Source organism: Mya arenaria, chromosome 5 (assembly GCF_026914265.1).
Source record: "Mya arenaria isolate MELC-2E11 chromosome 5, ASM2691426v1".
Classification (NCBI taxonomy): domain Eukaryota; kingdom Metazoa; phylum Mollusca; class Bivalvia; order Myida; family Myidae; genus Mya; species Mya arenaria.
In genome coordinates, this window is record NC_069126.1 from 37,696,742 (window position 1) to 37,723,950 (window position 27,209).

General features: G+C 35.5%; 1 protein-coding gene across 1 annotated transcript; it reads right to left on the reverse strand.

Annotated features, from left to right (window-relative positions):
* Positions 1 to 1,366: 1,366 nt before the first annotated feature.
* Positions 1,367 to 23,490, reverse strand: LOC128235038 (eIF5-mimic protein 2-like). Its single transcript, XM_052949739.1, has 14 exons — positions 23,382 to 23,490; positions 18,248 to 18,314; positions 16,522 to 16,604; positions 15,362 to 15,449; positions 14,262 to 14,371; positions 12,934 to 12,999; positions 11,198 to 11,333; positions 10,755 to 10,864; positions 7,215 to 7,301; positions 6,598 to 6,681; positions 6,145 to 6,210; positions 4,161 to 4,380; positions 3,348 to 3,470; positions 1,367 to 2,488 (listed from the first exon to the last, which is right to left on the reverse strand). Exons 2-14 carry the CDS (start codon positions 18,306 to 18,308, stop codon positions 2,469 to 2,471), a joined length of 1,254 nt encoding a protein of 417 aa, XP_052805699.1. The 5' UTR covers positions 18,309 to 18,314; positions 23,382 to 23,490; the 3' UTR covers positions 1,367 to 2,468.
* Positions 23,491 to 27,209: the final 3,719 nt, after the last annotated feature.

Here is a 27,209-nt window from a genome sequence, read left to right on the forward strand (position 1 = left end):
CTTGTAACTGCAACCTAAGATTTTGAAATCAAAAAGATTTGATCCATAGACAGTGTGCCAGGACTTCCCTACACTTTTTCCAGGGATGTAATGTTGAAAGTAGGGGTCAATTACAGAACCAAAGCACTGGTAAGCTTTTGAAATAATTAAGTAGTTGTCTGAATATTTTACTTGAATAACACTGGTTAATTCATTGGTTTGGTCCAAGTTAGCAAAGTAATTAGTGATAGGTACATCGGATAAATATTGCCCTATCAATAAATTCTGCATATCATTAACTATGTGTTTAAGTTTTATACAAGTGACAAGTTTATGAAAGCTGATGTTTGATCAACTATATGCTTTCATGTTTACTTCCAACTAAGGAATACATCCAGCTTTAGGGTTGGTCAAAGTTAGCCAAAACCTTTTTGATTGGTCCACATTTATTATCCCCCGCCTATGAAATAGGGAGGGGGATATTGAAATGGCGTTGTCTGTCCGTCCTTCCGTCCATCACCTGCGTTTTCTCAGTAACTAGCCGGTGTAATTTCATGAAACTTAAAATAAATATGAACCATTATACTGGAATGATGCCCGTCCAAAAAAAAATTTGATTGGTCAATTGTCCTTGGAGTTATTGCCCTTGATTTTTTGAAAAATGCACATTCACAGCCATTTCTCAGTCACTAGCGGGCAGAATTTCATGAAACTTAAAATAAATATGAATTACTATACTGGGATGATGCCTGCTCATTTTTTTTTTGGATTGGTCAATTGTACTTGGAGTTATTGCCCTTGATTTTTTGAAAAACTCATTTACAGCCATTTCTCAGTAACTAGTTGGTAAAAATTCTTGAAACTTGAAATAAATATGAACCAACATACTGCGATGATGCCTGTTTATTTATATTTTGGATTGTGTAATTTCTATATGAGTTATTTGCCCTTGATTTATTAAAAGATCCATGTTTGCAGCCTTTTCTATGCAACTAGCTGGTAGAATTTCATGACACTTGGAATAAATAAGAACCAACATACTGTGATGATGCCTGTCTATTTTTCTTTTGGATTGGTCAATTTTCCTTAAGAGTTATTGCCCTTGATTTATTAAAAAATCATTGTTTGCAGCCGTTTCTCAGTTAAACCAATGTGCTTCTCTTATTCTTTCTGAGATTTTTATTAACCTTCAAGCACAAACAAGCCATCAAGCACAAACAAGCCATCGTTGGCGGGGGATATCTTTTCACTGAAAATGCTTGTTCAAAAATTACTTTTAACCAATGAAGACATTGAAATATGCAAACTAGCCACAAATTAGCATGTGGACAACTTATCATTTTTTAAACAAGATAAGTGTTGATGGATACACAAAAAAAAAACACAATTTTTACCAAGAACATTTATTTATCAAGTTTTGTATATAATTACCATATTTACTGTACAAAAAAATCATTTACTGTAAATACATGAATGGCTAAATCTACTCTGCACCAAGTTTCAGTGAAATAGGTAGAACAAATTTGAGGTGTCTAATAGAAACGTCTGATAGAAACATCCCTGATCACAAGTAGAATTAGTGCAAAAATCCACTATCTTGCGATGGTCAAGAAGGCGGGTAGTGTTATTTTGCACCAAATCTATAAAAATTGAGTAATAAAATGATTCAGCTACATATACACTGGTGAAAACCATTTTACGCATGAATATCATTGCCGCTGTTTTGATCTTGAACTAATTCTCATCTTGCAAAAACAAATATCTTTTATAATTGCACTTGTGATCTGCTAATTTGATTCAAAAATGATATTTTCTACAAGCAAACATGGGGCAAAAATAGACAAAATAGGTGATTTTTGATTGCTAAAATGGTGCCGAGTTATGATGATGACATGACATACACATTTATAAAAGAAATTCTAAGGTTGCTTTACTTAATAATTATATGGACGATACAACAATTCTCTTTCTTGGAAAGAATTTAAAGCTGATGTATACAAGGTACAGATAAAGCACAATTTCTTCTCTAAAAAAACACATTTTTAATGTATACATGATTAAGATTACAAAAACCATCGCTGAAAAAATGCAATAACTGTTTAAAACAGCAGAAAATTCATTTCATCAAAAAATGCCATTTAAGGAAAAGCGATAGTTATAATGCATTTCTTCTAAAACCTGAAAAACTGTATGTGATAAAACATTACTGTTCGAGGCTTTTTTCCTCATTGAAACCAATTTTAAAAAAGAAAACATTTCATTTATACATATATATATCTATATATAGCATTATGATTACTAGAAACATTCAAACATAGGTACACTTGACACATAGGGTGGTACATGTATGTTGAGAAATACTATGGCGTATACAATTCAAGTCAATATTTAGGCCGGACCGAGACGATTAGTATATTACACAGAGCTGGAAAGCTGGGGTGCCAAAAGGGCCATAAATCTTCTAGAACTTTTCTGCTAAACGGCTTTTTTTAATCTTCTTCATCAGACTCTGCAAAATAAAACAGAATAGTTTAAATGAATATTGATGTTAAATTGTTTGTCGAGTAACAATCAAGAGTGTGCAAAAAAATGTACACAATAGCTTCATCGTGTTGCTACACAATAAGTTGGAATCCAAATGGCATTTATTGCAAACATTTTGGTTTTTAAAGATTGTCTGACAAGGAAATGAAAGTTGCAATCAAAATCCTAATTAACACCTCTGAGTTAACACCAGCCCTTGTTTATTGTTGTTTATCAGTCTGAAAAGGGGATTAGAATTATACAATCCAGAGTGAGAGACCTAGCTCACCAAGGCTGCACAGGTTACAACAGTACCTTGACATGTATACTCTTTGAAAACATATATCTTAAGAAAAGATTAAATTTGGCCAGGAATCGAACAATGACCTCATTCTTAAATACTATTTTATAAATGGACTAGATTTGCCAACGCAAAAAATGGAATCAAAATTAAAAATATTGAAATCACAGACAACTCCTCACACAATCATACAAAGCTAAAGTTTTAAGGCATTCTGATCTACCCTTCACCTGCATAGAACCAGCACAAAGCAATGTCCTCACTCAATAACAACACAGAAAAATAACTTAAATATCATAAGTTCCTCCGCATTCTGTAGCCACTCAACAAATGACATCTGACCTTTTTTGCACCATATTTTCCTGCATATTACACAAGGAAATAATTTGTACAAGAAAACAAGCAAAAGGAAGCATGAATAACGTACCTTCCTCTGCATTCTGTAGCCACTCGACAAATGGCATCTGACCTCTGTTGATACCAGTTCAAAATAATGTCCATGCTCAATAATCATACAAGAAACAAGGAAACATGAATATCGTACCTTCCTCTGCATTCTGTAGCCACTCAACGAAGGACTTCATCTGCTCCAGGAATACCGACTTGCCCTTGGCGGAGTGACCTCCGTTGTACCAGCGTAGAATACTGTCCTCGCTCAGTACGTCAGCTGGGAATCAAAGTGTATTCAATGAAGGAGGGCATTACAAAAACAGCAGAATGGCATACTAAATACATTCCAATGTGATTGACAAAATATTGCAAGCTCACTCATGTTGGAACATCAAGAACACAGTGAAGGAATGCCAACATTCGTCTGTTTTTCGAATTTGATCAAGGCGATAACTAGACAAAAGATGCACTCTTACTCCCAATTATGACGAACCACAAGTAATACAATTATTTTAATTTATCAAAAAGGATGAATAAATATTGAAAACAATTGTTCTTTTAAAGGATACCATGTTTAATTTAAAAGAAAGGTGCAGAAAATACAGTATTTCTACCTTATGAGATGATATAGTTGATCACTGTAAATCTTTTAGGACTCACCAGTCATTTAATATTTGTGCATTTTCAACCATCAAATACACGGTCACAATCTTGTTATCAGTAATAAATATTTTCATTAAATGCATCATTTACTTTTATCACTCAAAATGTTTGTTTGTTATACATGTGTATGTGTTCATTTTAAATATGAGTGTCACTTGTTCAGATTGGTAGTTATAACGAAGGGTTAACATTTTTCCTTGACTCTGACTTCAACCCAAGACTATGACAATACGTCAACCTTCAAGACGCTCCGCCAACATTATTTCAAGCTAACAAGTTTAGACACTTCAACAAAATCACTCACTCTTGTAAAACAGGACAAGGATCTTCTGGAAGACCTTCATGAAGGCCATATTATCATAGCAGTACTCCTGGATCTTGATGCACAGTTTACTCTCTGCCTCTGTGGAGCGCGCCACGGTGGCAATTACGAGCGCATACTTCTTCAAGTGCTTAATTGCCTGCTCTGCGACCAGCTCTTCCTTTTTGTTCCATTCCACTTGGCTCATTAACGTGTTCCATACCTGCGGGGAGAGAGAAGGATTAAAGTTTATCACGTGTTCCATACCTGCGGGGAGAGAGAAGGATTAAAGTTTATCATATGACCTTTAATTAGCCAGTCAATCATTGGTCCAGACAGCCATCAACGATGTGAAAAAACATATCATGTTCCATACCTGGGGGGAAGTGAGGATTAAAGTTTATTATATGACCTATAAATAGACAGTCTCAAATTGGTCAGACAGGCATCGACGATGCGAAATATATATCATATTCCATACCTGGGGGGAAAGGAGGAGAATTTAAGTTTATTGTATGACCTATAAATAGACAGTCTCTCATTGGTCAGACAGCCATCAATGATGTAAAATATATATCATATTCACTGGTGTTTTCTCATAATCCTGATCTAAATATAGAATGTCATTCTTTTAATAAATTTAATGTTTTTCCAGTTTATTCATAGTTTTCTCTTCAAATTTGGCATCCTGAAAATAAATTGTCACATAATAAGACACATATGACAGTGGTCGGATTTAGCACAAGCCCGCAAGCCCTGCACTGGTAAAATGCTTTCAGGGCTTGCTCAAATTCTTGGTTTCATACTGCAGCAGCACTTGTTCAAAAATGTTATGCGGTAGTATATGAATTCCGGCTTGTCCATCAAAAAGACTAATTACGATGACTGGTAAGAGACTAGTGAGACATTGAATTTGATCTGATATTCACTGGCCAAAAGTTACCTTCAGTTAAAGAAAGCATGACAGCAATGCTATTTCTCACTAAAAAGATGGCAAATTTGCACCACACAAACAGCAGTCATCGAAATTAGACTTTTGGATCAACAAGCCCAAATTATTATACTATTGCTTGGCATCAAATTTTTGAACAAGCCCTGCTATATAAAATTCAGAATTTGAGCAAGCCCGAAAGACATTTAACCAGTGCAAGGCCTGCGGGCTTGTGCTAATTTCGACCACTGAAACAGTGGATTCAACTTTCAGTTTCAACACAAAGAGTTTCATTTGTCTATGCCCCATTCTTGCAATTTCAATTTAAACAGGGATACAAATTTTCCTCTTTTCAGCTGATTTCCTCTCTTTTGGCCACAAAACTTTAAAATTAAAACTGTTGCATTTAATCTGATCTATTCAAAAAATGATTATTTGTATACAGTGTGATGGGGATCCCATTATTTCATACTGGTTTTCTTTTTTATTACATATTTGTGTTGGCATCCCTGTTTAAAGCTACAATCTTATTAGTCAGGTTGAGTGAAACCAATGCCAACTGAACATTTATGGATGCTTTTGGGGGTAGGAGTTTGTCTCTTAAGTAGTTAATTCCACATAGGTGAAAGTATACACCAAACTGCTGATGGTGACAGACAGTTTTCTTAAATGTTTCTGGTCAATCAACATGCTAGTGTTGTTGGAAATTAAATGGATGGACTGTTGCAGAGTTAAAACCATGATCATTAATTGTTTTCAAAAATGTTAAGTTCATCCACAAATAGTAGAAATTATAAACAAACATGATCCACATCAAATTTTCGTGTACATCAAATGAATTTACTAATATTCCATTCCAAACAGCTTTTCTTTAAATATAAAGTCATAATGGCAATTTCATTTTTCTTAAACCAACAACCTCAGTAAAAAAAGACTCCAAAACATTATTGCTCACAGAAAAAAAATCTACCCTTTCTGAAGAATTTGACAACCAAATCCATATGCATTACACAAAAGCTATGGTACTTAAACGCCATAAACGTTATTAGTACTCACATGTATAACTAAATCCGAGTCACTCAGCTCATGTTTCTTCATATAGTCAGTCAAATACCCAACAATCTGAAAGGAAAACAACAGTATAAGAATTTCATCGCAATATCTACACAATGAAATCTAAAATATCTATGTGGAAATTACCGATAAATGCACGAGTGAATTCTTAAGGTCCATTCTTCCATTGATCTGTCTTAAAACATTGAAACTGTTTTCATGCTAATATGTATGTACACAGTTATCTGGCCCACACGACCAGCGATGTATCCTAATCTAAAAAATCAGATTTGTCTTTTTCGATCAAGACTCGTTAAAAGGAGCATGTTGAACATTAAAGTGAAGTTATACTAATGAAAATTGAGGCATCATTTTAACTCTGATATCATAACATGTACGTTTCTTTCAGCCCTTTAACGCACATGATATGGAAGGAAAATTTGAAAGGTAGCTAACCTCTTTAGGATTGTCGTCATTTTCCATCATTTCTTCCAATGACTTCTGTAGCTCCTTCTTAATTTCCACTGACTGCTGCTTGTTCTGTAGAGAGGGAAAACAACAGTCAAGAGCCATTAGGTTCACGGAAGTAAACCAAAAATGAATATGATAAAACAAGTCAGTTGTTTAACAGTTGCTAACACACTATGAAACGATAGGGTCGGCACCTATTCCGTAAGAAAGGTCGTGTTAGCTGAACCGTAAGTTACTTTTAAGGCCTTATTGATTTTAATTAGGTGAATCAGGCCCCAATTTCTCAAAACTTCTTATGCTTAACAGGCTTAAGTCGCTTATTTCAATTAGCCAAAATACATACTGAAAATGGATTTGATAAATGAAAAATGGTTTATTCTGATAATCATACAGATTATTCCTACATAGTTTCTAAAAATTCTTGAAGAAGTAAATATAACACATTTTATAGAACAACAATAATAGTGAGATAAGCTTAATCCTGTTATAAGGGACTTGAAGTTTCGAGAAATTGGAGCCAGGAGATTATAACAGCCAACAGACAATAAATATGTTATGGTCAGTGCCTATTTCGTAGGATAGGTCGGTGAACTACAGCATACCTGAAAGTTGACGATACCCTCGAGACCTTCCTTCTTAAAGTGGGACACGAATGCCTCCTGACTACGCTTGTTCAGGGGAAATAACTCCTGAAATAAACAAAATAGTCATAGATTTAATCATGTTTGGCTTTCAATGGAACAGTTATTTGAAATACATCTAAAATATACTGAATAATATACAATGAATGCACCACATATAAAATATGTAAAAACTAGAGATGTCACAGGAGTGACGAATACCCCCAAACGCCGCCTGGACACAGGAATGGCAAATCATTCGTTTGAAAAGAGGCCATAACTCCAAGGTTACTGCACACTGCATCTTCCTTTATCATGCATGCATTATCTGTTGAGTAATTTAGAAGTTACACTGCTGACAAGAAAAACTAGCCTTTCATGAGTTATCGTCCGGAAACCGTTTTTCTATTTTTAGTAACAGTGACCTTGACCTTGGCCCCACCAGCCCCAATATCAAACTTGACCTGTATCTTCTGATGTTAAACCTGTGTACCAAAAATTGTTCAAATCTGTCTAGCCTTTCATGAGTTATCGTCCGGAAACCGTTTTTCTATTTTAAGTTACAACTAGACAAAGCTGTATAATTTTTGCCTATTTTAACTTATTCAGGGGCCATAATTGGAGACATGATCATGTGATTCCAACCACATTCACAGGGGCAAATGTTCTCACCATGGCTAAAAGTTTGAAAAAGATTCATTCAAAAATGACGAAGGAGTAGGACGAACAAAACTAATTTTACCCAATTTAACTCATTAAGGGGCCACAACTCCACTCAGGATCATGTGACTCCCACCAAATTCATGGAGGCAAAGGTTTACATCATGGCCATTAATATTTGAAAGTTTGAAAAAGATTTGCTCAATAGCTTCAAAGAAGAATCCTGGACAAAGCTAATTTTGCCCAATTTAACTCATTAAGGGGCCACAACTCCACTTAGGATCATGCGACTCTGACCAAATCCACGGAGGCACAGGTTTACATCAAGGTCATTAATATTTGAAAGTTTGAAAAAGATTTGTTCAATAACGACAAAGATGAATCCCGGACAAAAAAAACGGACGGACAGACGGACAGACAGACGGACAACCCGATTCCAGTATACCCCCCCCAAACTTTGTTTTGGGGGGTATAATAAGCCAAAGGCTAACGAATACCCCCCACCCCTTCCCTGTCTAGGTTGTTTGCCCTGGCCTTAGTTATGGTATCACTAGAACGCACAAGGCAATACATTTATTTCCCACCAAATTCATGTAGGCAAAGGTTTACATCATGGCTATTAAAATTTGAAAGTTTGAAAAAGATTTGTTCAATAGCTTCAAAGAAGAATCCTGGACAAAGCTAATTTTGCCCAATTTAACTCATTAAGGGGCCACCACTCCACTCAGGATCATGCGATTCTGACCAAATCCACGGAGGCACAGGTTTACGTCATGGTCAATAATATTTGAAAGTTTGAAAAAGATTCGTTCAATAACGACAAAGATGAATCCCGGACAAAGCTAATTTTGCCCAATTTAACTCATTAAGGGGCCACAACTCCACTCAGGATCATGCGATTCTGACCAAATCCACGGAGGCACAGGTTTACATCATGGTCATTAATATTTGAAAGTTTGAATAAGATTCGTTCAATAACGACAAAGATGAATCCCGGACAAAGCTAATTTTGCCCAATTTAACTCATTAAGGGGCCACAACTCCACTCAGGATCATGCGATTCTGACCAAATCCACGGAGGCACAGGTTTACATCATGGTCATTAATATTTGAAAGTTTGAAAAAGATTCGTTCAATAACGACAAAGATGAATCCCGGACAAAGCTAATTTTGCCCAATTTAACTCATTAAGGGGCCACAACTCCACTCAGGATCATGCGATTCTGACCAAATCCACGGAGGCACAGGTTTACATCATGGTCATTAATATTTGAAAGTTTGAAAAAGATTCGTTCAATAACGACAAAGATGAATCCCGGACAAAAAAAAGACGGACGGACAGACAGACGGACAACCCGATTCCAGTATACCCCCCCAAACTTTGTTTTGGGGGGTATAATGATGTTCATGGTGAAGGGTTTCATGTTCACTAATTCTCTTATGAACTAGAACTATTTTTCTAAATAATTAACACACTAAATAATTTCTACAGAAAAAATAAACTTCACATTGCCTCAAAATCAATCATAGTCAAGAAATTAAAGTAACCAACACATGTTAGGCATGGAAATTACATGTAACATAATTCGCCAATCATTAGTAATTTACAATGCATGTTTTGTTTTGGATATTATAAGCCATTTAGATGTCATATCACAACATCGCCAGTTTTTCGTATCTCTTAGATGAAGATTTCTGTGCATTGCCGATGACTCAATGACTATCAACCCACATGAACCAAAATATTGTCATTTAGATGGGAGTTTTTCATAGAATTTTGCAAGGCAATGCTTAACTTAATGTTTATTTCCTAAGTGATTCTTAAAAAGATAGATGAAACAAACTTAAAATCTTTATTCAAGAGTGTTCAATTCTTGAGTGCACTTGTTCAAAACATACCAGTATATGAAATACATTCTGCCTTGCACCTGAAAGAAATATTAGGAAGGAAATAGTTTGGGGTTCCAAAATGACCCAGGAATTTGGTAGAAACCCATATAATTGGCGTTCATGAATCGCGGCAACTATTTTGCTGCCCCTTTAGACTTTACTAGGAATGTTCCCTACACACCCCAGCTTCTTTCAGTAATTTTACCTGCTTTTTTTCAAACAGAATGAAACCACAGGCAGTATGTATTCACAAATTAAATATCGGGGATGTGATTAACCTGGCAAATGAAGGACGGAACCCATTTCGGTTCAATTCCCGGCCTGGGCGCATGTGAGTTTGGTTAGTGGTCACCAAGCCGGACAAGTGGGTTTTCTTTGAGTACTCCAGTTTCCCCCACAGCACAAGACCACACTCTGCACAACATCGTGCCAACGAAAGTGATTAATATAAGTTGCAATAGCTTGTTTCACAATCGTTGTAAAATTAAATAAGTTTAAATTAACCCATTTTGGCGATGGGTTCTTGTGATGCTTTAAGCCTCCAATGGGTGTCAAAGGGGTTGAAGCACCCATTCGAGAAGCAAAACTAGCTTATGAGAAGCACTTTGGAGGGCTCTCCTGACTTCAAATTTAAACCAAACTGGAGTGTCAGTACTAATAACCAAAAGCAACCAGTTAACCCGATTCAAAATAAAATACAGTCAAACCTGTATTAAGTGGCCACTTTTGGGAAAAGGTAAAAGTGGCTGCTTACTACAGGACTACAGGTGACCACTAAGTCCAGGATGGACTTTTCTGACACTTTGGCTTTGTTCAAACAGAGGTTGATAATGTATCTTAACCACCACCTCACCCCACAATCAGTATCATCAGTACCATTAAAGAAGGTTGAATACAAATGTAGAAAAAACAACTTTATTGCAAATTTAAAATTTGCGGATAAATTGCATCCCTGAATATAAATTAACATACCAGGAGGCGTGAGTCAATGCCAGAAGCCCTGAGAGTCTTCACCACGGAGCCTATGTCCTTCTCATCCAACCAGGACCGAAACAGCGCAGTCGCAAACCGCAGAGCAATTCCTGAAACAAACATGTAAAACAATCTTGGCATCTTTTCTGTTACATCAAATGCTAAAATGAAATAATGGCTGTTCTACAATTACCAGGATACATTTTTTCTAAGGTATTAATGTTAAATTTAGAAGCTCCCTGAATTTCCCATGTATTTTGTTATAGTAATGGAACTCACAGGCCAATTTCTAGAGTAACAATCATCATAAGGAACCTGCCCTGACAAAGTCTGAAAATAGGCACACAGGCACATGGGTCAAAACTATTTCCAAAGATGATGCCAAGCTTTATGAGCCAATGTCCATATAAAACATAGATTTAAACATTTTACTGAACACCTACCCTCCTTGACGACATGGTCTTCAAACAGGCACACGAGGACCTGGGCCTTACAGAAGCCATTTGCGAAGATGATACCAAGCGTGATGGCAAGCTTTTCCTGCTCATCATCCGTGAAACCCTTCAGGAACACCAGCAGCTGAAGGTAAGAGAATCGTTCATGTATTTAATTCTTACTCAGGGATCAAGCTAATGAAAGATACATGTATCATCTTCCAATCATGCCTGAGATATTATCTTGGAGAATTGGGATAAAGCTAGTAGTGGACTTCGTCTTTGACTCAAGCTAGAAGGAGAATTGGGATCAAGCTAGAAGTGGAGTTTGTCTTAATCTCAAACTAGAGGGAGAATTGTGATCAAGCTATAAGTGGAGGTCATCTTACACTCAAGCTAGAAGGAGGATTGGGATCAAGCTATAAGTGGAGGTCATCTTACGCTCTAGCTAGAAGGAGTTTTGGGATCAAGCTATAAGTAGAGGTTGTCTTAGGCTCTAGCTAGAAGGAGGATTGGGATCAAGCTAGAAGTGGAGGTCGTCTTTTGCTCAAGCTAGAGGACGAATTGGGGTCAAGCTAGAAGTGGAGGTCTTCTTTTGCTCAAGCTAGAGTGAGAATTGGGATCAAGCTAGAAGTGGAGGTCGTCTTTTGCTCAAGCTAGAGTGAGAATTGGCATCAAGCTAGAAGTGGAGGTCGTCTTTTGCTCAAGCTAGAGTGAGAATTGGGATCAAGCTAGAAGTGGAGGTCGTCTTTTGCTCAAGCTAGAGGGAGATTTGGGGTCAAGCTAGAAGTGGAGGTTGTCTTAGGCTCAAGCTAGAAGGATTGGGATCAAGCTAGAAGTGGAGGTCGTCTTAGGCTCTAGCTAGAAGGAGAATTGGGATCAAGCTAGAAGTGGAGGTCGTCTTAGGCTCTAGCTAGAAGGAGAATTGGGATCAAGCTAGAAGTGGAGGTCGTCTTAGGCTCTAGCTAGAAGGAGAATTGGGATCAAGCTAGAAGTGGAGGTCGTCTTGGACTCAAGCTAGAAGTGGAGGTTGTCTTATACTCAAGCTAGGAGGAGAATTGTGATCAAGCTAGGAGAATTGGTGTCAAGCTAGAAGTGGAGGTCTTCTTTTGCTCAAGCTGGAGGACGAATTGGGATCAAGCTAGAAGTGGAGGTCGTCTTTTGCTCAAGCTAGAGGACGAATTGGGATCAAGCTAGAAGTGGAGATCGTCTTTGGCTCAAGCTAGAGGGAGAATTGGGATCAAGCTAGAAGTGGCAGTCATCTTAGGCTCAGGCTAGGAGGCTTTGGCTCAATTTGGAGAGTGAATTGGGAAGCTTTTTTTTAACTTTCTTATATACATTGTATTTATATATATATAGATCTACCCTACCTGTTTCAAAACAGGATTGAAACCATTTTTGTTTGCTTTGTCACTAGTATAAGAAATTTGATCATTACTGAAGATCTTTTAAAGGTATTTAAAAAAAATAAAAATCAGCAGGCAATCGTTGTTTGAGCATTAATGCTACGATTGATCTTTGCCTCAAAACAGTGACACTTTAAGTTCATTTACAAACAGCAATAAGATAAGTGACTCTGAGTCTCCGACGTATGTGCAGTACATGCAGTTCATTTACAAACAGCAATAAGATTAGTGACTTTGAGTCTCCAACGTATATGTAAAACATGTAGATCATTTACAAACAGCAATAAGAGTAATGACTCTGAGTGTTCAAGGTATGTGTAGTACATGCAGTTCATTTACCTTTCTGATCGACTCCTCAAATGACTTTTCCAGGTACTTGTATCTTCTCAACAGCTTATTGAACACCTAAAATATAACATTTATGATAGATTTATTCTCAAAATGGGTTTCACTTTCAGTTATAATGAATTAATAGAATTTAAGCCACGCTTTGATATAAAATAATAATGAACATGATGCAAATGAAAGCCGGAAAACATGTCGTAGGTTGAGCTATCATTTATTGACGAAATATAATCCCTTTATTGGTCAATTGAATGGTAGAATTTTTACATAGGCATTGTCCAAGGTGGAAACAGTTGCTACTTTTAGATGAAAATCATGAATCAAATAAAGCAATCATCTTAAAGCCCATCAAGAGCCCCTATTTTCTTGAAGCAGTACTTATACCCCTTTTTACTGAAACAGAATTAATACCCCTTTTCCTAAAACCCCTTTTGAGATTTACCTGTTCACAGAATTAATTGCCCTTTTCCCTAATATAGAATTAATACCCCTTTTCCCTAATATAGAATTTATACCCATTTCTCCTCATACAGAATTTATACCCATTTCTCCTAATATAGAATTAATACCCCTTTTTCCTAATATAAAATTATTACCCATTTTCCCTAATATAGAATTTATACCCATTTCTCCTCATATAGAATTTATACCCATTTCTCCTCATATAGAATTTATACCCATTTCTCCTAATATAGAATTAATACCCCTTTTTCCTAATATAAAATTATTACCCATTTTCCCTAAGTTATAGAATTAATACCCATTTTTCCTTATATAGTATTAATACCCATTTTCCCTAATATGGAATTAATACCCGGTTTCCCTTATACAGAATTAATACCCCTTGTTCCTAATATAGAATTAATCCCCCTTTTCCTAATACAGAATTAATAGCCATTTTTCTTATCAAAGAATTTCACCCATTTTCCTAATGTAGAAATTAATACCCCCTTTTCTGTATAAAGAATTAGTACCTCCTTTTCCTAACACAGAATAAATACCCCTTTTTTTGACACATTATCATAAACCCTTTTCCTAATACAAAATTAATCATCAGGCCCTGATTTCACAAAACTTCTTTAGTCCCTTATAACAGGATTAAGCTAAGCTCACTAATTTTGGTTTTCAATAAATTGCGTAAAGTTAACTTCTATAAGAGATTTTATACTTAATATAGGATTTATCTTCATGATAATCATAATAAACCAGTTTTCATTCATCAAAATTTAATATAAGTATGTAATTTGGCTTATTGAAATAAGCTACTTAAGCCTGTTAAGCTTAAGAAGTTTCAAGAAATTGGAGCTGATCATTACACTTACATCAAAGTAAGCCTTGAGTTTGTTTCTGTCGCCGTCACATCCAAACACACAGATGTCCGTGCGGCAGACTTTTGATTGGTCGGGGTCCTCCAGTATGGACCCGCCAGGTGCTGAAATGCACGGAAAAGGTTATTTAGGGGAAACCAATTTATTTTGGTTCATTATAAAGACAGCAGTAACTTAACTCAAAGCATTTAGGTATCACTCCTTCTTAAATAATATAATAAGGATTTCCCTGTGGCCAAAAAAATAAAATGGTTTGGTGAGGGGTACATCCTTTTTTGAAATACATGTAGGGTAGGTACATGTAGGCTTTCTTTTATATTTTTATTATTAGGCTTTATATATGAACGTTATTTTCATAATAATTGAAGAATGTTGTTGAAAAATATTGTAGGGTCAGAGCCTATTTCGTAGGTAGGGTCGGGTAACCAGAACCAATTGTCTTTTTAAAGGCCTGATGGAGAAACGCTGAGTCCTAAATATTATTTTGAAGCTAGAAACTTGCATTTAAACTCACTTGGCATTGCTGTGACCACCAAAATAAACTTTAAATTTAATCTGGACCATAACAGTCATCAGAATTAGTCTATTGGATGAACAAGCCTGAATTCTTATACTATTGCTTTGCATCATTTTTTTCAACAAGTCCTGCTATATAAAATTCAGGACATGAGCAAGCCTGGAAGACATTCTACCAGTGCAGGTCTTGCGGGCTTGTGTTAATTTTCGACCACTGCCATATATTGGGACCTTTATATAATTAGCATCGACCCCTATGGCTCAATTTGTCATACAGTAGGGCCAGAGACGGCCCAGCTTCTTCTCAACACAAATAAAACAGCCTCAAAAGTAAGTCTGGGGCCTGTTCATTAAGTTAGCTTAGCTGAAAATCTTAACCTGCTAGAGAGCCGTGTGGACAGCCATAAAGTTACGGGCAGAATCTATGTGATAAAAGTCCTTTAAGATATTTTTATTAATACGCAGTAAAAAGCCAAATGAGGAAACTAGAAATTAACAATCTTAAGCCTTACAATCTTGAATAAAAAAGAACCCAGGCCAGGACATCATGTTTTGAGCAAATAGTAAGATCATCTCACCTAGTTGTCCTCCTGCGAACAGAACATCAAAGAGGACATCACTATAGCGCCTGTAGTCGAGCTTGCAAACATCCAGAAACTTAGAAACCTGAAAAGAAAATGATATATACATGTAAAATTGTAAATACAACTTCCAAATTTGTAAATCTGTACTCATCACCAGACAAAGCCCATCCCCCACCCCTCTAAAAAATTCTTTGGTTAGGCTTACAACCTTTTCAAGAAACAGGTAGGCTAGGATGCCTTTTTATTTTTCTTATCAGGCTTTATATAAGAACGATATTTTCATCATTGGAGAATGGTGTTAAAATAATTTTCTGTATGAAGCCTCAAAGGTTTCAAACTCTTTATTAAAACACACATAAAAAATAAATTTTAATTATTTTATTTCCCAACTGACTATAAAAACGGTAGGGTCGTGCCTATTTCATTGGTAGGGTCAGGTAATACAAACCAAATTATTTTTTTTAGGCCTGACAAATAACTTTGGTTCTAGAGAGACTATAATTAGCACAACGCCCGGGGCGGTTGTAAATTCTTTTCGAGCTTGCTTTATTTCATAATTCAATATAGCATGACTATCTAAATTTGTTGTTGGCAAGCACTAAATATTAGAATTCAGCTTATTCAAATTAAGTCTAATTTTAATAAATGGGTCTAATAACATTTGATAAAACAGTTTATATCATTCAAATTATTTTAAAAGAATCCAGTTGTGTGCACATGCTGGTCTCTGCAAAGCAGCAGGGTGCTATAACAAAAAGGACGGGGTTTTAGCTAACACTAATGGTTAAATGAAGTATCAATCTAATCTTTGAGGAAAGTCATATCTACTGCAGTGATTTATTTTTACTGCCTGTGCCTTGCAAATTGGGAAAAAAAGTCGATTTTGGGAAAAAATACAAAATCAGGCCAAAATAGCTAATACAATGGCAAATATACATGATTAACTTTTTTATGCATACATTATGCTATAAAAGAGTAAGTCTTGCCTAGATTTGTTTATATTTCAAGAAATTCATTGCATTTTATTAATTAACGTAATCTGCATTTATCAAATTGGGGGAAAAATATACAATTTGGGGGGAAATTGACATTTTTCCGCAAGGGGAGACAGCCTTTAGAAGTAAATTGCACCAAAAAAAATCACTGCTTCTTACTTGTTCTAGATCCCCTTCTGTTTCATTGAGTCCTTGAATGACAGCATCACGGAATGCAGTAGGGTCGTATTTCTCCTTTTCATCTGCAAATCAAGTTGATTTATCATAACATACTTTTAACAAGAAGCTTCATTTTCACAAGAACTTTCAATATTGACACACACATAACACTGCAAAAATAATAAAAGTATGGTTTGTGAGTGCTATTTAATACATCATTTTTAGCACTATCACTATGCAATCAAATTAATTAAATCAATAAAAAAGTATTCTCACCAAAACAATACTTGTAAAAAAGTTGAATCCACAACTATTAATGATATATATAACTTATTTTCTGTAACTAAATTTCATACATCAATAAATTCTGTTTGCTGGTAATTGTTCGGTTTGAGTTCCAAATGTGGCCAATAATATCACTTAGTCCGCTTTAACTTCCTTATGCATTGTTATAAATCAGAAATAGTCTGTTTTATATACAAATGTATAACAAATTTATTCTTTTGTACAAACCCAACTACATGAAGTTGTGTTGAACAGAATTCAGATTCATTTAAATTTTTTTATATATTTACACAGTTACCAGTGATCAGTGGTTAAATTTAAAACTGCACCTTATATGCCATATAATGGTATTTAAAGCATGAATGTATGTGTACATTGCTTACTTGAAGTCATTTTAACACACACATATATAAAGTTATCAATATGCTGAGATTCATGTAGACATGGTTCCAACAAATCACAGAAAATAAACTTCCCTGACCAATTCTCAATTTTTCCCTGACCAACTCCAAATTTTCCCTGACCAAATCCCCATTTCCCCAGACCAAATCACAATTTCCCCTGCCCAATTTTCCCTGACCAACTCCCAATTTTGCCTGACCAAATCCCAATTTTGCCTGACCAACTCTCAATTTTCCCTGACCAAATCCCAATTTCCCCTGACCAAATCCCAATTTTCCCTGACTAACGTCCAATTTCCCCTGACCGAATCACAATTTTCCCTGACCAAACTATTGGTCTTCATAGGAGCTTAATTGGACAGCTTTGAGCATAATTAATGATATTGGCCTCCAACCTCTCAAATGATCTTGATAATTTGAGAAAACAGAAGTTTTGGAAGATTATAGATAGATAATAACTTTAGGATGGAAAACAATTCAATTAAAATTGCCAAAAAAGATTAGTTTATAACTTCATAAGTATTTTGGATTCACCAGAAAGGAAAAAAAACTGGTTATGCCTAAATTTATTAAAACTTTGCCACAGAAGAAGTTGTGCCAAATTACTAGTATTATACATCATGATAATGATGCTTTTGTCTATGCTACATTCAGACCCTAAATCCAGAACATACCTAGTGTAAACCTCCAGTGGACAGAGGCCAGTTTGTACAATGTTTGTCTGGCCTGTATCATTTTCTAGGGCAATAAATTATCAGAAAATCTTTTTTTAGCACATCTGCTGATTAAAAATATTTATTGATTTTGTCAATATTTCATTATTTTAAAGACATTGAAGCATTAACATTTCCTGGTTTTTAGTAAATAAATACACCCTGTCCCAATTTTTTTGCTGAAAAAATTCCTGGAGCCATGATTATGAACAATTACAATTCTGCATTCAGGCTCAGGTGGCAAAACTGAAATGTTTCTTATCATTGGTACTTTCCTTCTAGTTGTGTTTTGATGGTGGAATTTGCTGAGTTTTATTTCAAACCTACCCCTTTTTCTAGTCTTCAGGCGTTGGCCAGATAGTGAGGGTTTTTCTGTTTTTTGACTCATCAACTCCTGAAAATAATAAATAAATAGTTTCACATATTCTTTACATGGTCACAGATAACCCTGAAGCAGAAAACCTGAGTCCATGACTCAATTTTCTTTGCTAGAAACTCCTATTTCCAACTCCTCTGCATCTCTGAGTCCACAAAATAACCATATTTTTGATCCTATAATAAAACCAGAGCCACCCATTTCTTCAACTAATTCGGTTGCAAAGATACCTACTTGTAATTGCAACAGACCAACCTTTAATGGCGTAGCAGTATGCAATTGCAAAACAACAGTAGCAGGGCTTCCATAAAGAATTTCAAACTTGAACAGAAGCAGCGCTTCCATGAATTTCAAACTGAAAGTATTAACTTCCTTGACATCATTATTGAAAAAATTTTGTTTCTCTTAATATGGACGTTTATATAACTTATAAGTCATTGAACATCACAATTTTGCCCTGTTTTTCAAAAATTAAATTTAAAATGAACTTTTGCTACGTTAACTTGCCGACATCAAAAATTTATTTTAAAATCATTGATTAAACTAAAGACTGATTGCAATTGTGATAATGGAAGTAATTCTGTCACTGATATTCTGACTTCCAAGCCTTCAACAGTGCAAGTGTTCAGGTGGTTATGGGTTTGAGGCCACACCATTCCTGACATGCAATTTACTGGCGAAAGAAGTAAAAGGCATGAGTGCCTAGATTGGCCTTTCAGGTAAATGATTTATAGTGTAGTGTGTGGGGGAAAGAACCAGACGCCGGTCTACGCTAGGTTAGAAAGACACCAGTCTACTATTTGGGCTTCATTTGAGTGCTTCACTGTGAGCACTTTTCCTCCCAGGTTTGTTAAAAACATTGGACTAAAGTTAAAAATTTAATTCATTTACATGACTTTTGGTTGGTCTGAAGGGTTAGAAGTGACTGTAGTCATTCTAAAATGCCGTCCAGGCTTTTTTTTTTTTAATGATGGTTAGCCTGGAACGTCATTCATAACAAAATTCGTAAACATGTAAAAACTGTCAATGAAATGAAATGGTCTTCATTTGTATTCTGTTGCTTAAGACTGCCAATAAATACATTAATTCTTATCAATAACCATATCCATTTTGCAAATTCACAAGCTATTTCTTCAAAAAAGTAATTTAAATACCTGATTTCAGTTGACAGGAGCTTTCTTACTGCCAAAAAGAAAAAAAGTTACACACAACTTTAAGGTTTCAATCTAAAGTAGTATTTTTAGTATGGATTACCTTCCCCTAACACTATCATTATCAGTTTCCACACTTTTGTACTTAATGAATTTGAAAAACATTTATCGTCACATACAGGATTCAAGATGTATTTACAAACTATTCTATGGGCAATGTGGACAATGCATACTATTATACACATGTATTTAAAATAAGACTAAATATTAAAAAAACATGTATATCAACGGCATTGTTACACTAAGTGAATCAAAATGTTTTATTGTGTAACCTATTAATCAAAATTTGACTTCAACACGACAATCCAAGTTTACAATAATCAGAGATTTTGCTTACTTATCAATTTATTATGTGTATATATATATAGTTTCGCTAGAACAGATGTTTCATGATGATATTTATATTAACAAATACCTTATTCCTCACATCAGAAAACCTATACAAAACTCAACTAAAGGGAATCTTCAGGAAATTACTATTTTGAAAGGAATTGATAGAAAAACATAATTACAGAACATTGTTCAGGGCTCTCGCGAGGGGGCGACTTGGGCGAAGTGGTCGCCTAAAATTCCCAGACTTCGCCCATTTGTATCATCAAAGCGACATTGACTTCGCCGAAAAAAAATAGCACATTGTAAATCTGTCAATCAGCAGTCTTTGGCCACTGTCACATTAGTCAAAACACCGCAATTAGCCATTCATAAAATTAGGTAATCTCCTAATTCGATAATTGGGCCGTGTCATCCAATTACCAAAACATCGCCAGTAGGCGGAGCTATTGATGGTCAACCAATCAGAATGTACGTAGAGAAGTCCCTGATCAAATGAAATAAGTTTGTTTTAATCAGATTGAAAAGGCGACATAATTATGAAAAATCTTGTTAAGCATTAAAGAAGTTAAAAAGTAATTGATATATGCATTGAACAAACAATGCCAGACATTTTAAACATTGTTGCTTTTAAACCAGACGGTCATAACCATCTCGGGCCATCGGCAAGGTGGCGCTAAGAAAATCAATAACATGACGTATCAACAAATATTTGATTGGTTTAAGTGAACTGTTCATGATAAAAAATGATTTGTAAACAAAAAAATATCTTCTTTTTTTGCTTTATGTAGTGTTTACTTACAGTATTTTTCTCCTGTTGATGACTTTAAAATCGGCGAGATCGCCATTTTGTCAGAACATTTTTCCGAGTTATATCAACCTCCCATTGTGTATTGCTTAAAATTTCATCAAGAACAGTGATTTAAATGTCATTTGGTTCTTAAATGTCAGCATTTTGAAAATTATTTAGCCAGAGACAAGCATATAACAGCATAGCTGAATGTGACATTCGTACCCATCCCGAACGTACCAAAATAAGATTCGTCCCCCTACTATATTGACAGTTCATTTTTAAGGTCATTTTGATTGTTTCAAATCCTTAGCTGTCTTGGTGTTTGATTCATTTTAGATGCTATTTGGAGATAAACTATGTGACATTGACAAATACACTTTTGCTGAGCCAAAAATGATACATTATTTGTGGACATTTTATATAGTTATAGCAATTAATTTGAATGTGAATGTAAACTTAGGTGTGTGGTATGGCATAGTTTTTGTATCAGGTGTTACGAAAAGTATCACTTCTCCCTAAAGTCTCCCCACTTCTCCCTAAATTGACTGAAGGGAGAAGTCACTTCTCCCAAAAATTTCAGCCTAGTGAGAGCCCTGTTGTTGTTTGCTTTTTTTCCGACTAGAGTGCGTTTTATAGTCAAGCTTAAAGCTTATAGGAAAACAACTAGAGTTAGAATTGTTGTGTGTTTTTTTTAAAGAACTATATTGGTAAACAGAAGTAACGCTTATGTGTTTAAGGGGTTAAAATATGACAAAGCCAGGACTCTGCATGAGAATTGGCCTTCATGCTCTTATAGAATATGCCTCGGGTTGTTATGGGACACTTGTGCAATCTTCGCTGACCTTACATTTAAAATGTCATCTTATAGAATGTCATATGCCCAGTTTGTGACATGAACGCGCCAGCGGTTCAAAGAGACGCTATAAAATTTAACAAAGCTTATAAAGGCAAACCGGTAATTTTACCCAGTATTCTCATTTCTGTCATACAAAGTAAAAGCACACATATAGTATTTATAATGTATGGACGTTTTTAGACGGGAGGCTAGGTGCGTGTGGGAAAGGGGAAAGAAATGTAGAAATGTTTTTATGTCAAAAGATGGCAATCAAAAACCTCCAAATAATTGCAGAATTTCAAACTGTCATGGCAGGTTTTTGTCAACATACATACAAATGGTCGTTCACTGAACACCAGAAAACTTACTCGCCTACTGGTAGAAAAAGGTAGGGAGGAGAGAGCTCGTACAATCACCAGTTGGTACCTGAGGTTGCTCTTACCACAAGTTTGTGACAAGTAGTACTTAAAAAAGTTTTTTTGTTGTGTGTCAGAATCTGGATGCTTTAAAGAAACCAAACAAAGGAATATTAAGCATACAAAAGTTCAAAGACATCCAAGTGAGCGCAAATGAGGGGTAAATTACAAGAATAGAAAATAATGATACGAACTGAAAAAAATGCCATGCATGCAAATGAAAATTCTTCCCATACTTTGCATGATAACATTCCACAAACTTAATGATATTGCTATTAGATTCATTTTGCAAAAACTAAATGTCCTTGTTCCAATATGCTAACAAAAGTAATAAATGTTTGTAAACACTTCATTCTTAATTTATTTTGAATAATTTACAGGTTTACAATATGTTGCCTTAACAAAACTACTGCCAATGACACTACAGCTCGTACTAAGCTGTACTAAAGTAACTAATAGTCATGTGTAACCTTAAGCAGAGAAAAGAAAATGCATTTGGATATTCTCGGCTACATTCGTTAACAAAAACAATGGTGTTTGGTGAATTTTGATGGTGTTTGAAAATGTATGTTGTTTTAACAATTCGGAACGTGATTATTTTATAATATATAGTGCAATTGATGTAAAAAGGATTAGTTTTAACAGGTAAAGTGTTCTTTTTTTGTTTTAGTACACTAAATTGGAATAATTTCAATAAATTTGCGACTAAATTCTGATCGGCATTTTGAACATGTTTACGAATTTTATTATGAATGACGTCCAGGCTAACCATCATTAAAAAAAAAAGCCTGGACGGCATTTTAGAATGACTAGAAGTGACTGAAAATTCAGAGTGGCTAGTGTTCAAAATGAGTGTAGACCTGACATTTGACTATTTCTATATTTGTTAAAAATCATTTCCCCGCTTCACAAGTGTTGGTGAAGATGCAATGTACCGGCCGAAGTAAGGTGTATGCACAGATGTTTATACAATTGACCATCCGTACAAAGATTAGTTTTTGCTGTTCATAACATATGTTTGTCTTTCTATATCCAAGAAGTGTGGTGCGTGTGTGATAGAACCAGTCACCTTGTAAGCTCAGTTGGCTAGTGGGCAGAGCTAGTCTTCTGGCGGTTTGTGAGTTCAAGCATCACACAAGGCACACTTCTTCCCAGGTTTACCACAGAACCCTAAGTGATTTTGAAAAGTTGCCCAATAGTAATATTTCGAAAGTCAAACTATGTAATGACCATTTTTCTGCACTAATCCTGGGACTAAACACCGGCATGTCAGATTCATTGATTTGCACTTTTCACGGAATAAAGCTAGCAACATGAAATAACATTTTTTGAAAGCATGAATCATACTTTTGACAAAACAAAACATGCTGGACAAAGCCACGCGAGTTGCGTAAAAAAAACTGCCGGTTTGTCGACCAAATCAACAATGAACGTATCATTTTTAAAAGAAGAAATGTTAATAACGTAAGCCTTTATAAAACCAAATAAAAAATGTCTTACCTTGTAAGATTTTTGTCTTTGTTTACCGGCTAGTCAAAACTCGAACCTTTTTTTACGTTGAAATTTCACAAGATCTCGTAAAATATCGCAACACGAGAGGTACTGTAATATATTTTTTCACGACTTAATCGAACCTCATCATCATCACCAACATCGTTATCATCATGCACCTTTACGGGTTGGCACATCCTACGCTCGGGTTGGCATGATGATCACGACATACGAGTGGCCGTGGTAAATGCTTTTATTTCAGTTTAACCAAATATAGTAGAAATGAATTAAAAATTGAGTTATATTTTACAAACAATTTCATTATTATCTTTGCAAAAATAGGATTTCCAGCATGGCCAAATATTTCGATCCAGGCGCGTAGCTGCGCGAGTTCGCGGCTGAATCCACATGATTTTGACACACAAAAAATCAGCGAATTGCAGTATGCGTTCAAGATTGACTACACGATCCTAAAACTGTCAATTTTCCAGTTCTAAATAAAGTACACCAGAACACACAGAATGCAACATTGTTTTCAATTTTTTTCCGACCCCCACCCCGCACAATTATGAATCCACATGAATAGAGGGCTAGCTACGCCCCGGGGATCGAGTTGAAAAGGGAGATTCTTGACGTCAGTGAGCTTTAAAAGCCAAGTATGTATTTCACGGTTTTCTTTCGGGTTGGGGTTGGGCCATGGTCGTGTGTGCGTTGTGTATTTTTGTATTTAGATGTGGGTGCTGCTTTTTAAAGATGCACTCTTACTCCCAAATCAGATTTACCAAAATTAATAATATTGTTTTAATATTCCAAAAAGGATGAATAAATGTAAAAAAACAAACAATGGTTATTATGAAGGATATCAAGTTAAATTTGAAAGAAAGGAGCATTTGAAAGAAATGAGCATTTATAAACTTTGACACAGTATTTCTACATTATAAGACTAGACCACAGTAAATCTTTTAGCATTCACCAATCATTTAATATTTTTGCACTTTCTGCTATTAAATTCACGGTTACATTCTTGTTATCAGTAGTTAATATTTTCCATAACTGCATTTTTAGTAAGTAGTTAAAGGTTTTTCAGTCAAAATTTATGTTCGTTATACATGTTTATTTTTTGGATTTGAATAGGAGTGTCACTTTAAGTTCATAATTGTTACTAGTATTAGAGTACATGGGATTCTTTTGCCCCATATTGGTGGCATATAGTTACCGGGCTGAAGGTCCGTCCATTCGATTGTCACAAGTTCAGTTTCCGATCATTATCTGAAGAACGTTAAGGCCTAGGGTTATTAGGGTTTGTAGGCGGGTTGGTCATGACCCAGCAGATAAAGCCTTTTGATCTTGAGGTCAGTTGGTAAAAGGTTAATGTCGTGGTGACCTTAAAGGCCTAGTTTAGGCTATCTATGAGTGACCCCCCACCCCCAATCTGTGTACAGTACACAACTTCTGTGTATTGATCTTAATCTTCTTGCCCTGATCCCTCTGATCAGATCTCTGATTTGAATATCCTGCTGTGCAGTTTGGGAGGTTTTATTATAGAAATGGACTCTAAATGACAAAGAGCAAATAAACGAATACACAGGAAATTGGCCCCTACTATGACTCCAGTGCAAAAAGCAGAAGATGCATAGCAGGGGGTTATCATTCCAAAATTCCTTAAACTATTCCTTTAAGAGTTCTTTTAAACAACTGTGAATCGGTTTCTAACCAATATGCATAGCACACTAGGACACAAGGACCACAAACTTCGTACGCAGGTTGGACATAACCAACAGATGGACAATATTGCTTTAGAGGTCATTGGTTCATAGGTCAAGGTCGCTGTGATCGTAAACTGGAAATACGCCGTTTCCTATCAATAATTGAACACGCTTAGGCCAAGAGACTTCGAACTTGGTAGAGTTCCCTTAAACATGACCAACACCCTAGCTATTTTGACGTCAGTTGGTCAAGAGTCAAGGTCATGGTGACCTTGAGCTGAAAGTCTGAATTCGTTCAATAACTGAAGAATGCTTGCATCCAGGTACCTAAAACTTTGTATGCTGGTGAACTGCATATATCTGCTTTCTAATCATCGACCCGGCTTGATCTCAGCTTGTTCGACTTCACTCGGAAACCGCCGCGCATTCGCCAAACTCGCCAGATCTTGCGCCACTGTATTATACGGTATTCCCAGAAATCAAGAGGCAGCTTAGGGGACATCGTTTTCATTCACTCATTGAACTACAGGTTAATGTGCATAATGCGATATCCAGGTTTTTTAGAGTATGGTATTCGAACGTTTATACACAGTGGATTACGCACCATGAAAAATGTGTCTGTGTTGGTAGGAAATACTTCGAAAACAAGTGACGCTTCGTCAGCACAACCAGTGTGTGTATACCACGTGGTAATTTACGTCTTAAATGCTACGCCAGAAGGCAATAGTTTGCACCGAATGAAGACTTTAAACAAAGATAACTTCACTATTTCTTCACCATTTTAAATGAAACATAGCGCAGTATACGCCGTTTACGGAGCCCCGCATTCGGTCTTTCAATTTACCAGAGTTTGATTGAAATTTTAGTTTCTTAAAACACTTCGATAAACCTTTTCACAATACGGCCGTCTGACGGAGCACTGTCAAAACATTTTTTTTGGAAACAGGTTTGTCGAAGTGTTTGATGAAACTAATCACCTTATCAAACTTCGGTAATTATATAACACGAAGGCGGGGCTCTTTAAACGTATATAGACTGCCCTTCGTTTTTTTATTAAAATGATGTAGTAAAAGAAAAGGTATCTTTGATTTAAGTCTTTATTTTAAGCAAAATATTGCCTTCCGAAGTAGCATATATGACGTAATTTATCACGTGGTACACACACACTGACAACGTCATTAACGTCATTGAACTACGCCGGTCGGGTTCAACCATATGTCGTTAATGGATTGTTATTCAGCGAATATGTATTGCTATGAACATTTCAGGAATTATATCGGATATGTTATAAGTATTGTATGTGAAATTTCTATGTTCTATGTGCAATGATATTTTAATTTTTAAAAAAGTCCACGTAATTTTGGATCAACCCTCGTATTTATAGTTTTATACAATAAATATTTCATTATTTACCGAAATATGTCCGGAACGAAGCCGACCGTCTGATTTTTCACAATGGTGAAACTTTACTATCCTAAGGTTTAATATTTTATTAGCCAATCATTTGTGCGGCAGTCAACATAACTGGCCCACAAATGCAAGTTTCCTATATATATATAGTCTATATAAACACTTTGAACAAAAGTGTTTCTCATTAGTGCACTAAATACCAAATTATTGTTTGCGTTTTAGAGCTCTATTTTTTGCATATGCTTAATGCAATATGTACTTTTTCTAGCTTTTGTATGTCTGATTTTGAATAGGAGTACCATGCCTCACAACCATACAGAGATTGAACATTTCAGGAATTATATCGGATATGTTATAAGTATTGTATGTGAAATTTCTATGTTCTATGTGCAATGATATTTTAATTTTTAAAAAAGTCCACTTAATTTTGGATCAACCCTCGTATTTATAGTTTTATACAATAAATATTTCATTATTTACCGAAATATGTCCGGAACGAAGCCGACCGTCTGATTTTTCACAATGGTGAAACTTTACTATCATAAGGTTTAATATTTTATTAGCCGATCATTTGTGCGGCAGTCAACATAACTGGCCCACAAATGCAAGTTTCCTATATATATATATATAGTCTATATAAACACTTTGAACAAAAGTGTTTCTCATTAGTGCACTAAATACAAAATTATTGTTTGCGTTTTAGAGCTCTATTTTTTTGCAT

Coding starts and splice junctions, on each gene's coding strand:
- LOC128235038 (XM_052949739.1), bottom strand. CDS start 18,308: ATGAGTCAAAAAACAGAAAAACCCTCACTATCTGGCCAACGCCTGAAG. Junction 13,000..14,261: donor AACTCAAGGCTTACTTTGAT/GTAAGTGTAATG, acceptor GTTATATTTTAG/GTGTTCAATAAGCTGTTGAG. Junction 11,334..12,933: donor TTGAGGAGTCGATCAGAAAG/GTAAATGAACTG, acceptor TCTTACCTTCAG/CTGCTGGTGTTCCTGAAGGG.